Genomic DNA, 12,751 nt, shown 5'->3' with positions numbered 1-12,751 from the left:
AGCTGCAGAAGTGAACAGAGTATATATTTCTCTTTTTCCACAGATATAAGCCACTAAAGGCTTTTCAACATAACACTTGCACCCCTACAACAAATTACTGGAATGACAGAGCTGTATAACGCTATTCGGATCCCCAAATAATCTTTCCCTGCACTCGTAAATCTTATTTTTTTCCCAATGATGTTTTCCTTATGACTCTCCCTAGCCCCTGCAACGTCTGTCCCTGCACTAAGATGATGTGAAATGATTCCTCCCTATCCTTATTGTGCACTTATAATATGCTTTTTTTTCACAATGAGGTTTTCTTTCCCTCTCCCTAGCGCCTGCATAAACATCTGTCCCTAAACAAAGTACAATGGTGAATGGCAGAATCTAAGATGGCCGCCGTATTTATAGGGCTGTGACATCACTGGGCTGGCCGGCTGCATGCATGGCATTATGGGTCATCCCGCCTTCCCAGAGTTCCTTGCCCCATGTCCTCACATGTGTAGCTGCTGATTTAGCCGCCATTGTAGCCGCCATGTTAGGAAAAATTGCGATTTATTACCATGAAGCGCAAGGAAATTTGCGTTTGTTCAGAATCAAATTTTTCCTGAAATTCGGAACGAATTCGACTTAGTCAGCTTCGATTCGCTCATTTCTAATCACTAATGATGATGCTACATAGAGTAAAATAGTAACAATGAGCAAATCATTTTGAAAGGGGTTAGCCTAGGATGAATATAAAAAATAAAAATCGTACATAATCTAGTACATGACAACTGTTATGCAAGCAGGTGTGGAGCCACTGCGCCACTGACTGGCTATACTCTGGAGGGGCATGACTAAGCAACTACCTGGTCTTCACTAGAGTCTCTGATGGTGAGGATAGGCTTGGGCCATTAGGGTAGTGGCCAGGTGCCACTCCAGAGCAGTCCCCGAGTCAGTGGCAGCTGACCAGGGGGTCAGAGATACCGGTGCAAGCACCAAGGTCAGGTACATGGTCAGGAAGTCCGAGGTCAGAGCAGGCAGCACTCAAGCAAGGTCCGTAAACAAAGTTCAAGGTCAGGGGTGGGCGGCAAACAAGCAAAATCTGATAATTCCAAAGTAGGGTCCGGTACACAGCAAAGCAGATCTTCAAAAACACCTTCACACCAGAAACTAGACAAGCTAGTGATCCAGAGAGTTAGTCGTTGATCCAGGGAGTTATTCTGATTGCCTGATTGGAGTTGGGAAGCCCTAAGTGGGGAAAATTGGCTTCTACCTCACAGTTTTTTTTTTTTGCATTCCTCTGGATCATTTTGCAGGATAACAGTCCGAACTGGATGGACAGATGTCTTTTACTATGTTACTATGTTAGTGACCATGAGTTGCTCAGGTGCCTTCCTGGGGTAGGAAGCACCTTTAAATACTTCCTGCAATCCAGCCATAGGCTGGTAAGATAGAGGGCATGTACGTGCTGCCTCACAAGTAAGGAGAGACACACCTATGCAAGCCCTAACAAACAGTTCAGTTCTCCAGCAGGAAGTAAACTCTGACATGGAGCACAGAAGCAACAATTAAGCTACCTACTGCCTACGCTTGTCAGCACGGCGCATGGCAGCAGGAGGGAAAGAGGGAGCCCGTGCCTGTGGGTAGGGGCAGCAGCGCTGGCACGGACCGCTGGGCTAACAAAAATCTCTTTCTAACAAAGCTAGAACCAGCCCCATGTGGATCCAGAGATCTCCCCATTCATTGGTCCTATTGTTCTGCTAGATTTATGGGGGGGGGGGGGGGTTCTCCATACCCTGGGGGTGTGTCCTGTCTGCTACAGCTAATGGCAGTTGAAGGATAGAACTGAGCATGTGCTTCCGTCTCAGTGAGCAGGACATAAAAATAATAATAACAAATAAAAAGTGATGGTGGAGCTATACAGATAGATTTCAGTAAATAACTCAATAGGTGCTGGTTTCAAAACTTCAGCATATAATTCTTGGGACAACTCCTTTAATTCTGATATTTTGTCATATATGTCATGTTTTTTCTTTCTGCAGAGATCTGTGGGCATTCTCAGCAGGGTTCTCCCACAATGCACCACAGCAGTAGAACTGTCTGTACAAGAAGGAATTGTGAAGAAACTAATCAAATTGCTTAAGGTATAAATTCTGTCTGATAAGAAATGGGATAATTGGATCATAATGTCCACATAGATAATGGGTGTGATATCTCTTACTTAATATACGCCTGCCATTGCAAGGAAGCCATGGGAAAGGTCTCATATGTTGTGGGTTTATTATAGATAACGGGATGTATTTCACATTGGGACTAGATCTAAAAAACACTTCTGGGTCATATAGATAGTTATATAATTAGGTGCGGTGCTGATGGAATTGTGTCATATGAGGTGGGCACATACGGTAATTCTCATCAAATAGACACCGGGAGGTCACCTGTTGGAATTGATGGGAGATTGTTAGAATGAATCTGTTTCCTACATTGCCTTGAGCTGATCAATCAAAGAACTGATGGTTTTTACTATGCAACAGAACATGCCATTAAAAGTGAATTACAGTTTATTTACAAAAATCAGTAGTTATCCTCGTACGGCAATAAATCATGACTGGTGGGGGGGCCCTTTTTTGGGAGCATCCCCATTGTCCTAGTTTCAGTAGTCTCCACTACTGTCTGAAATACTGGTGCGTATTTGAAGCTTACTGGATTGGTTCAAGTAGTCACATCACACAGTGACAAGCCATGTGATATTTACACCCTATTAAAGTGGTTATCTGGGCTCTCCTATATAGATGGCCTAGGTCATCAATATCAGATTGGCGGGTGTCCGACACCCCCGCAGATCGGCTGTATGAGGAGAGGGCGTGCGCAGTGAGCACATGCTATCTTCCTTCTCGCTGCTGCTTTGCCATAGACATAGCAGCAGGAAGAGAAGGGAGACGGCACGTGCACACTGTGTGCGCCGTCTCCTCATGCAGCTGATCATGGTGGATGTTGAGTGTCGCACGGTGCTTGCATGGACGTCTGTTATCTCACTATTATGAAGCACACGAGCCATGTCCACTGCCGTGTTTTTCACGCCAGAACTGATAGAACCTGCGATGAGCCGACTTGTTGACTCTGATATTTTGCCTGAGCGTCCATCTCTTGGCTTTGGAATGGACGGAGGGACTTCATTTTGAATTCTTCCACCTCTCATGGCACTCCCATGATGCAGTTTGGCAATTTTCTTGGCCGAGATATCACTATCGATGAGTTGGATGATGCTGTTTCTCTTTTCATGGCAGCTCTTAGATTCGAACCAATGACCTTTCGTTTGTTAATCAACGGAATAACACACTGAGCTATTAGGGAATGTGAGAACAGGTTGTAATTTGTAGTAGACAAGAAGAAACAGATTGTTCAACCACCAGGAGCAAAACAGTAAGAATGCAGTTACATGACAAGAATCGGCATTACTAATCATATGCTAAATAGTGGCAAGTCCAGGATGATTGTCTATAAAATGATGGTAGTCATAGTAGCTGTAGTGGATGGTGAGATATGGAGCCTGAAAGTCAAAAGTTCAAAACATTGCTACCCTTTTGCTCGTCAGTCTATTCACTTTATCATCCACAATGGGCTTACACTTCATAAACTGCATAAAAAAAAACTGAAAGTATAAACTAATCCTCAAGGTCCTTTTACACAGACCAATAATCGGGTCAATTATCAATGATGAGCATTTGTAGAAAGGTGCCAGCAATCACCCGTTCATTTATTTATCAGATAATTGTGTCTTTCAGCCGGCACCAAAAATCATCGCTTCTGTTAATCTGGGATCAGCTTCCCAGAAACAATGTATCTGTATGTGGATGAGTGCAATAATGATCACTTGTGCCCATACAGAGAATATGATTGCTGCATCTAAATGTAACTCTCACCACCTTTGATAATCAGGCAATTATCAGTAATGAACAGTTTGTTTCCGATAATTGCCTGTAGCATCAGTGGGTGGGAAAGGACCATTAGTCTTCCTGATACTTGTATCTCATTATAATAATCACAGGAGAGGACCGCAGACCTTTTATATCACTAAAATGACTAATGTCTCAGCCTGCAGATCTACAGCATGCATTAAGTAGACAACTAATTCTCGAAGCAAGTGCGGTTGTAGTTAATAGGGAAGAAAGAGCAATGTACTATATGAGCCCGTATCTTCAGCACATAGATACATCTTTGAAGTGACATTATTATTGGCTATATTTTTCACAAGAACACGGCAGAAATGTGTAACTTAATTGCACTTCTCTTCTTTTCAATTAATTATTTAATAAATGTCCGGAGATTCATATTTAATGATTTCTTCTAGAAAAGCGGAAAGCAGCTACAGAATCTGTATAACGTGCAGCATCTTAATTATTCATATAGACTTCTATATTATTCCAAAATTGTGCTCCTGCACACGATCTCTGAACCTGCACGGCTCCGCACAGCCTCTGTACTGCCCCACAGCTCTGTTGAGCATCTTATGTATAGAGATATTTTTACTTCCAGGAGAGGATGCCTCCATACATACACCATTCACTGAAACATGTTGGAATGCTGGAGGAATCTGGAAGAATACAGAGAAGTATTATAATGGCTCTGTACAAGGAGAACCATCATATGGCTGTGTGCATGATCTGTAAGGCTTAGGCTGATGTCAGAGCCGGTATGGAGAAACAATATCTGAGCCTCCATACTCCAGAGACATAGGAAGATCATACATATCCATACTACAGAGATATTCTTCTCTTCTCTATATTATGAATACAGAGTGCATCTGATTGAGTCAAAAAAACATTTCTGATGGCTTTCTCTAGGCAGGATATGATTGCTATGGATCCATCATGGGGCCATATTATGACCATGTGCATGACCTCCCACCCATTACCATATGTGGGAGAAGTGAAGACAGTGGTGCATGTTCACTTGTCCTAAACCTCGGGTACACCAAAAAAGTTAAAAAAATAAAATAAAACTTGTATCAAAGTCAATCAAGTGTCGGTCTTAGACCCAGACCCATAATGGCTTCTGGTAGTGGATTTAGGATTAAACATATTAGCTAATCTAAACAGTGGAAGCTACAAGAATGGAAAGCAAAGCCTGGGATTAGACAAAATGTGGTATTTAGACGTCAATTTGACACAGCAGAATCCATAAAGCTGTGTTTTTTATTCAGTACTGCTCAAGCAGTAAACTGATGACTGTGGAAAGTTGTCTTCTGGCAATACATTTCCACTGAAGTGCCTGAGCTCGGGATATGTAGCGTTACATGCTGGTTATTCATATTAATTTGCAAATGTAATGCATGAATGCCTTAGGTTCTGGCTCATAGAGGATGGTCCCATTCAGATTACCTAGTTTTCTGACTTCCATAAATATCCTAATAGGGAATATGGACAGGGGTTGTCTTCATGGTGTAAGATGACAGCCAGATATAGTAGTGCTTTATGCAGACAAGGGGGGACATTTTCATCACTGCTTGAAAAAGTGGCGAACAGGGCATTAAACCCCCTAAATTCAATTTTTATGTAAGTGGGGCATGTGCCAGATGAGCCTTAGATCTGATGTATGGACTTCTTTAGGTTTGTAATCACACACTGAACCCCAAATGACAAGAACAGTGGCCGTTTATCACATTTTCATTGCCCAGCAAAGCATTCCTGACAGCAGCCGTACCATATGTTCTCGCTACCGCCGATTTGAAAACCTCTCATATACATGGCAGATTGAGCTATCTTTTTCTCCACTGCCAACAAATACAGTCGTGGCCAAAAGTTTTGAGAATGACACAAATATTAGTTTTCACAAAGTTTGCTGCTAAACTGCTTTTAGATCTTTGTTTCAGTTGTTTCTGTGATGTAGTGAAATATAATTACACACACTTCATACGTTTCAAAGGCTTTTATCGACAATTACATGACATTTATGCAAAGAGTCAGTATTTGCAGTGTTAGCCCTTCTTTTTCAGGACCTCTGCAATTCGACTGGGCATGCTCTCAATCAACTTCTGGGCCAATTCCTGACTGATAGCAACCCATTTTTTCATAATCACTTCTTGGAGTTTGTCAGAATTAGTGGGTTTTTGTTTGTCCACCCGCCTCTTGAGGATTGACCACAAGTTCTCAATGGGATTAAGATCTGGGGAGTTTCCAGGCCATAGACCCAAAATGTCAACGTTTTGGTCCCCGAGCCACTTAGTTATCACTTTTGCCTTATGGCACGGTGCTCCATCGTGCTGGAAAATGCATTGTTCTTCACCAAACTGTTGTTGGATTGTTGGAAGAAGTGGCTGTTGTTTTGGTACCATTCTTTATTCATGGCTGTGTTTTTGGGCAAAATTGTGAGTGAGCCCACTCCCTTGGATGAGAAGCAACCCCACACATGAATGGTCTCAGGATGCTTTACTGTTGGCATGACACAGGACCGATGGTAGCGCTCACCTTTTCTTCTCCGGACAAGCCTTTTTCCAGATGCCCCAAACAATCGGAAAGAGGCTTCATCGGAGAATATGACTTTGCCCCAGTCCTCAGCAGTCCATTCACCATATTTTTTGCAGAAGATCAATCTGTCCCTGATGGTTTTTTTGGAGAGAAGTGGCTTCTTTGCTGCCCTTCTTGACACCAGGCCATCTTCCAAAAATCTTCACCTCACTGTGCGTGTAGATGCGCTCACACCTGCCTGCTGCCATACCTGAGCAAGCTCTGCACTGGTGGCACTCCGATCCCGCAGCTGAATCCTCTTTAGGAGACGATCCTGGCGCTTGCTGGACTTTCTTGGACGCCCTGAAGCCTTCTTAACAAGAATTGAACCTCTTTCCTTGAAGTTCTTGATGATCCTATAAATTGTTGATTGAGGTGCAATCTTAGTAGCCACAATATCCTTGCCTGTAAAGCCATTTTTATGCAATGCAATGATGGCTGCACACGTTTCTTTGAGGTCACCATGGTTAACAATGGAAGAACAATGATTTCAAGCATCACCCTCCTTTTAACATGTCAAGTCTGCCATTTTAACCCAATCAGCCTGACATAATAATCTCCAGCCTTGTGCTCGTCAACATTCTCACCTGAGTTAACAAGACGATTACTGAAATGATCTCAGCAGGTCCTTTAATGACAGCAATGAAATGCAGTGGAAAGGTTTTTTTAGGATTAAGTTAATTTTCATGGCAAAGAAGGACAATGCAATTCATCTGATCACTCTTCATAACATTCTGGAGTATATGCAAATTGCTATTATAAAAACTTAAGCAGCAACTTTTCCAATTTCCAATATTTATGTAATTCTCAAAACTTTTGACCACGACTGTACACATACATGCTATCAAAAGGAAAAGCCACTGCCATTTATACACATGGTATATATTACATGCTCACAGAAAATAGCCTAACATATTGCATGAAGGCAGAGATGGACAAAGGAGGAAGGACCACTCTACTTAACACAGAATATAAATGGAGCTATACCCACTGGACACCAGCTTTCATGTTATTTGGTTTCCTTACAGTTTTTTCTTTTGTTCATCTATATAGGCAGATGGAAAGAAGACCTCACTATATGCAGTGAAGGTGCTTGCAGTATGTACCAAAGAGGATACGCTAGCACAAAAGGAAGTTTTCAAGTATGATAAAAGTAAGTGTAACCTGAGTCTATTGATCTAACCTCATCACAGAAACCATTTTGGCTAACCATGACGATAATATATTTAAAGGACCCTTATCTTATTATATAATGACACGGAATTATCTGCAATTGCTTGTTATATTGTGTATTATTTATGTTCTGACATGTACTCCAGCAGAGGAAATATGGTTGGCAGGAACAGGGCTAACCACCCTATCCCTCCCCTCATGGTAGCAGTAGGCTGGTCCTACGTCTTGTAAGGACATGCTTGAACTCCTTCCTGAAAGGACCGTAACCAATTCTCCTGTAAGACTTTCATTCCGGTTAAGAACACTGCTTTCAAAGAACTTCAATGTGCCTAGACAGCTGATCGATCAGCAAAACCACAGCTTTACAGACCCTGCTGCAGGTCAGAAACTATGGCTTAGACAACCATCACTCAGACCACTTCTTGGCCAGTCTAACTTTAGACCTGTATCACTGTGTGGACACCTATATCTACAATTATCTGCAAGTGCCATTGAATTGTCACCTAACCAGCCGCCATACCTCATCACCTGGTGACTGAAACTGCACTTTGTACCGACTACTACTGGATGTTCCTTAAGTTATATTTTGCACTAAGTGAAGAGAGACTTTCAAACTTTTACTTGTGGCCTGATTTGTCAAACCACCTTTCCACTGCACTGATCCCCATGGAGCAATGTCCAGAGTGAATACACCTTAACACAACACCACATCAGGGCCACTGCCACTCCCATCCTCTGCACGGGCTCCTCAGGGGCTCACTGCTCATGCAACCACTAAATGGCCTAAATCGTCTGTGCCCAATCCCTCTCAGTGAATGAGATGCAAGTGCGCTTGCGTTAAGCAATTTCTGCACATCGAGCAATTTTTACACATTTTATACCATAAACACTGCAATGTGCTGTGGTATATACGGAAAATAATGTCACAGGGCTACATGGATATTGCCTGTATTAATTATTGACACAGTGTTAAAGTCACCTCTAATTGGGCTTAGTGATATTCCACAACCTTTAGGCCCCGGGCGAGTATTCCGCGCGGATGCGATGCGTGAGTTGAACGCATTGCACCCGCACTGAATCCTGACCCATTCATTTCTATGGGGCTGTGCACACGAGCAGTGATTTTCGCGCATCACTTGTGCGTTGCGTGAAAATCGCAGCATGCTCCTCTTTGTGCGTTTTTCACGTAACGCAGGCCCCATAGAAATGAATGGGGTTGCATGAAAATCGCAAGCATCCGCAAGCAAGTGCGGATGCGGTGCGATTTTCACGCACGGTTGCTAGGTGACGATCGGGATGGGGACCCGATCATTATTATTTCCCCTTATAACATGGTTATAAGGGAAAATAATAGCATTCTGAATACAGAATACATAGTACAATAGGGCTGGAGGGGTTAAAAAAATAAATAAAATAATTCAACTCACCTTAATCCACTTGTTCGCGCAGCCGGCATCTCTTCTGTCTTCATCTGTGAGCAATAGGACCTTTGAGCTGACCCTTTAAAACATTAGGGGCGAGGGTCTGCTGCTGATCTGTCCATCTAAAACATTAGGGGTGAGGGTCTGCTGCTGAGCTGACCATCTAAAACATTAAGGGCGAGGGCCTGCTGGTGACCCTCTAAAACATTAGAGGTGAGGGTCTGCTGCTGAGCTGACCCTCTAAAACATTAGGAGCGAGGGCAGCCTAATAAGCGTGTTGTTATGATGGAGGAGGAGGACGAGAAAAGGGAGATTGAACCATGCACCCTTTTTTTTGTGGTGGAAGGGGTGCATGGGAATACAGTGTATTCAATACACCATAAAAGCCACATTTAAAGTGCCTTTATGTTCAGTCGCTTTCCTCTGGTGGAGTAGAGAAGTCAGGGGCAATCCAGGACATTTTGATAAGAGTCAACTTGTCAGCATTTTCAGTTGACAGGTGTATGCGCTTAGCAGTTATTTTGCCCCCAGCAGCACTAAATACCCGCTCTGACAAAACGCTGGCAGCAGGGCAGGCCAGCACCTCCAAGGCGTAGAGCACCAGGTCGTGCCACGTGTCCAGCTTGGACACCCAATAGTTGTAAGGCATAGAGGGATCATTGAGGACGCTGACACGGTCTGCTACATACTCCTTCACCATCTTCCAAAACTTTTCCCTCTTTGTGACACTAGGACGCGCATCAGGGTGAGGGTGCTGACGGGGTGTCATGAAACTGTCCCAGGCCTTGGAGAGTGTTGCCCTGCCTCTGTTGGTACTGCTGTGTTTTCCCCTTGTCTCCCCTTTTCGGTTGCCCAAGGAACTATTCACTCTGCATCCAGAGTTGTCAGCTGGAAATTTTTGGAGCAATTTTTCCACAAGGACCTTCTGGTATTGCACTATTTTGCTAGTCCTCTCCACCACAGGAATGAAAGATGAGAAGTTCTCTTTGTAGCTGGGGTTGAGAAGGGTGAACAACCAGTAATCGGTGTTGTCCAAAATGTGTATAACACGAGTGTCACAGGAAAGGCAGCATAACAATAAAGCCATTTGTGCCAGAGTTCCAACAGACAAGACTTCGCTGTCCTCATCTTCAACATCAGCTCAGGCAAATTGCGGTAGGTTTTGAGAAACCACTGAACCACTAAGTTGAACATGTGGGCTAGGAATGGTATGTGTGAGATCTTGCCGAGCTCCAAAGCCGCCAACAAGTTACAGCCAATATCAGACACAACCATGCCTAGTTGTAGGTTGAGTGGCGAGAGCCACAGCTCAGTCTGGTCTCTTATACCCTGCCACAGCTCTGCGGCGGTGGGCTGTTTGTCACCTAAGCAAATTAGTTTCGGGACGACCTCTTGCCGCTTCCCTACTGCAGTGCTACACTGCCTCCAGCTACCTACTGACTGATGGCTGACTGGTGCTGCAAGATAAGAATTCAGAGTTGGAAGTGAAGGAGGAGGTGGAGGAGGAGAAGGGGGGTTGCAGCCACTAATGTAGGTGCTGGCAGAAATCCCAATGGAAGTAGGTCCCGCAATCCTTGGCGTCGGTAGCACCTGTGCCATCCCAGGGTACAACTCGCTCACAGCCTCCACAACGTTCACCCAGTGTGCTGTCAGGGAAATGTAACATCCCTGGCCAAAAGCACTTGTCCATGTGTCAGTCGTTAAGTAGACCATCCCAATAACTACATTGGTCAGGGCACGGGTGATGTTATGGGACACATACTGGTGTAAGGCGAGGACGGCACACCGGGAAAAATAGTGGTGGCTGGGGACTGAATAACGAGGGACGGCCGCCGCCATCAGGCTGCGGAAAGCCTCTGTGTCCACAAGCCTAAATGGCAACATTTCCAGGGCCAGCAATTTGGAAAGGTGCTCATTTAGCGCTTTGGCCTGTGGGTGGGTGGGTGGCTGGGTATTTGCGCTTTCGTTCAAAGGCCTGGGGTATGGACATCTGTACGCTGCGCTGGGACACAGAAGTGGATGTGCTAGCTAATGGTGTTTGCGAAGGTCCAGGTGCATGGCGTGAGGCATCCGAGTCTGCGTCTTGGACAGGGGAATGGCCAGCACTTAACACAGGGCAAGAGGAGGCAGTGCTGTGACCCGCAGACACGGATTGTGGACCCAGGCCTTCAGCCCACCTATTAGGGTGCTTTGATGCCATGTGGCGGATTATGCTGGTGAGGTTGCTAGTGTTCATGCCCCTGCTCATTTTGGTACGGCACAGGTTGCAAATGACAATTCTTTTATCGGCCGCAATTTCCTCAAAAAAGCGCCAGACTGCGGATCACCTAACCCTTGGAAAGGGAGATTGCCGCAAGAGGGTGCTTCGGTGAACAGTTGCAGGCCTGTTTGGTGTGGCCCGCCTACTCCCTTTTGCCATCTCACTGATTCTTCCAGCCTGTTGGGGTGCTGTGGATCCCTCCCCCTCTGTACTGCTGTCCTCGCTCGGCTTGCCACCTTCCCAGGTTGGGTCAGTGATTTCATCGTCCACCACATCCTCTTCCACTTCCTCACTCTGGTCCTCCTCCTGACTTGACCTAACAAGAACCTCACTTATTGACAACTGTGTCTCATCCCCATCATCATCCACCTTGTGAAATACTAATTGCCGTTCCCGACCGTCATCTTCTTCTGATTGTGGATGCTCAAGAGTTTGGGAATCAGTGCACAAGATCTCCTCTTCAAGCGGGCTTGGCGAGAGGCCCAAATCAAGTAATTGCGCTGAAAAGAGCTCCTTGGAATATCCGAGTGTGGGATCACTTGTTTGCCCAGACTCTCCATGGTGGCAGGAAGGAGGATCAGGGTGAGGATTCTGTTGACCAGACTCTTGGCTACTGAGACTGGACTTTGTGGAAGACAGGGTGGTGCTTAACCGACTGGAAGCATTATCTGCTGCAATCCAACCGACCACTTGGTCTCACTGGTGTGACTTCGACTGGGACATGAAGCTAGGTATAGTGGATGAGTGTTTCTTGTGCTCTGGCAGCAGGCACAGTTTCACTACGCCCAGGGCCACGGCCTCTGCGTGCACCATCAGCAGCACGGCCACTTCCCCGTCCCTTGCTGCTCGCCTTGAGCATATTAAATGGTATATATGCTTGCAAGTATGTCACACGTACAGTAGTGCAAGTTTTGTAAGTGTATGCGCAAATAAATACACTGAATGTCACAGATATTTAAAATGCGCAATTGTTATACAGGAGATGCAGTGCAGGTAATGTCTCTGTCACCAGTGGCTAATAAAAAATTACTCTGAATGTCACAGATATTTAGGATGTGCAAACGTTATACAGGAGATGTAGCGCAGGTAATGTCGCTGTCAACAGTGGCTAAGAAAAATTGACACTGAATGTCACAGATATGTAGGATGAGCAAACGTTATACAGCAGATGTACCGCAGGTAATGTCGCTGTCACCAACGGCTAAGAAAAAATTACACTGAATGACACAGATATTTAGGATGCGCAAACGTTATACAAGAGATGTAGCGCAGGTAATGTCGCTGTCAGCAGTGGCCAAACAATTGCGCTGAATGTCAGATATTTAGTATCTGCAAATGTAACACAACAGATGTAGCAGAGGTTGTGTCACTGTCAGCAATGGCCAAACAATTGCACGCAGTTTAGCGCAGGTTGAGCTAAT

At 44.8% G+C, this 12,751-nt stretch overlaps 1 protein-coding gene across 1 annotated transcript in view; it reads left to right on the top strand.

The window, feature by feature from the left end:
* The window catches only part of TTC12 (tetratricopeptide repeat domain 12), a 175,848-nt gene that overhangs the window by 145,111 nt on the left and 17,986 nt on the right, over positions 1-12,751 (top strand). The window contains exons 19-20 of the mRNA XM_040426869.1: positions 2,013-2,114; positions 7,530-7,629. Coding sequence (XP_040282803.1) covers positions 2,013-2,114; positions 7,530-7,629 — 202 coding nt within the window. The remainder of the gene's footprint in view (positions 1-2,012; positions 2,115-7,529; positions 7,630-12,751) is intronic.

Source organism: Bufo bufo, chromosome 1, assembly GCF_905171765.1.
Source record: "Bufo bufo chromosome 1, aBufBuf1.1, whole genome shotgun sequence".
In the NCBI taxonomy this organism is placed as follows: Eukaryota; Metazoa; Chordata; class Amphibia; order Anura; family Bufonidae; genus Bufo; species Bufo bufo.
This window is presented reverse-complemented; position numbering and strand designations above follow the sequence as displayed.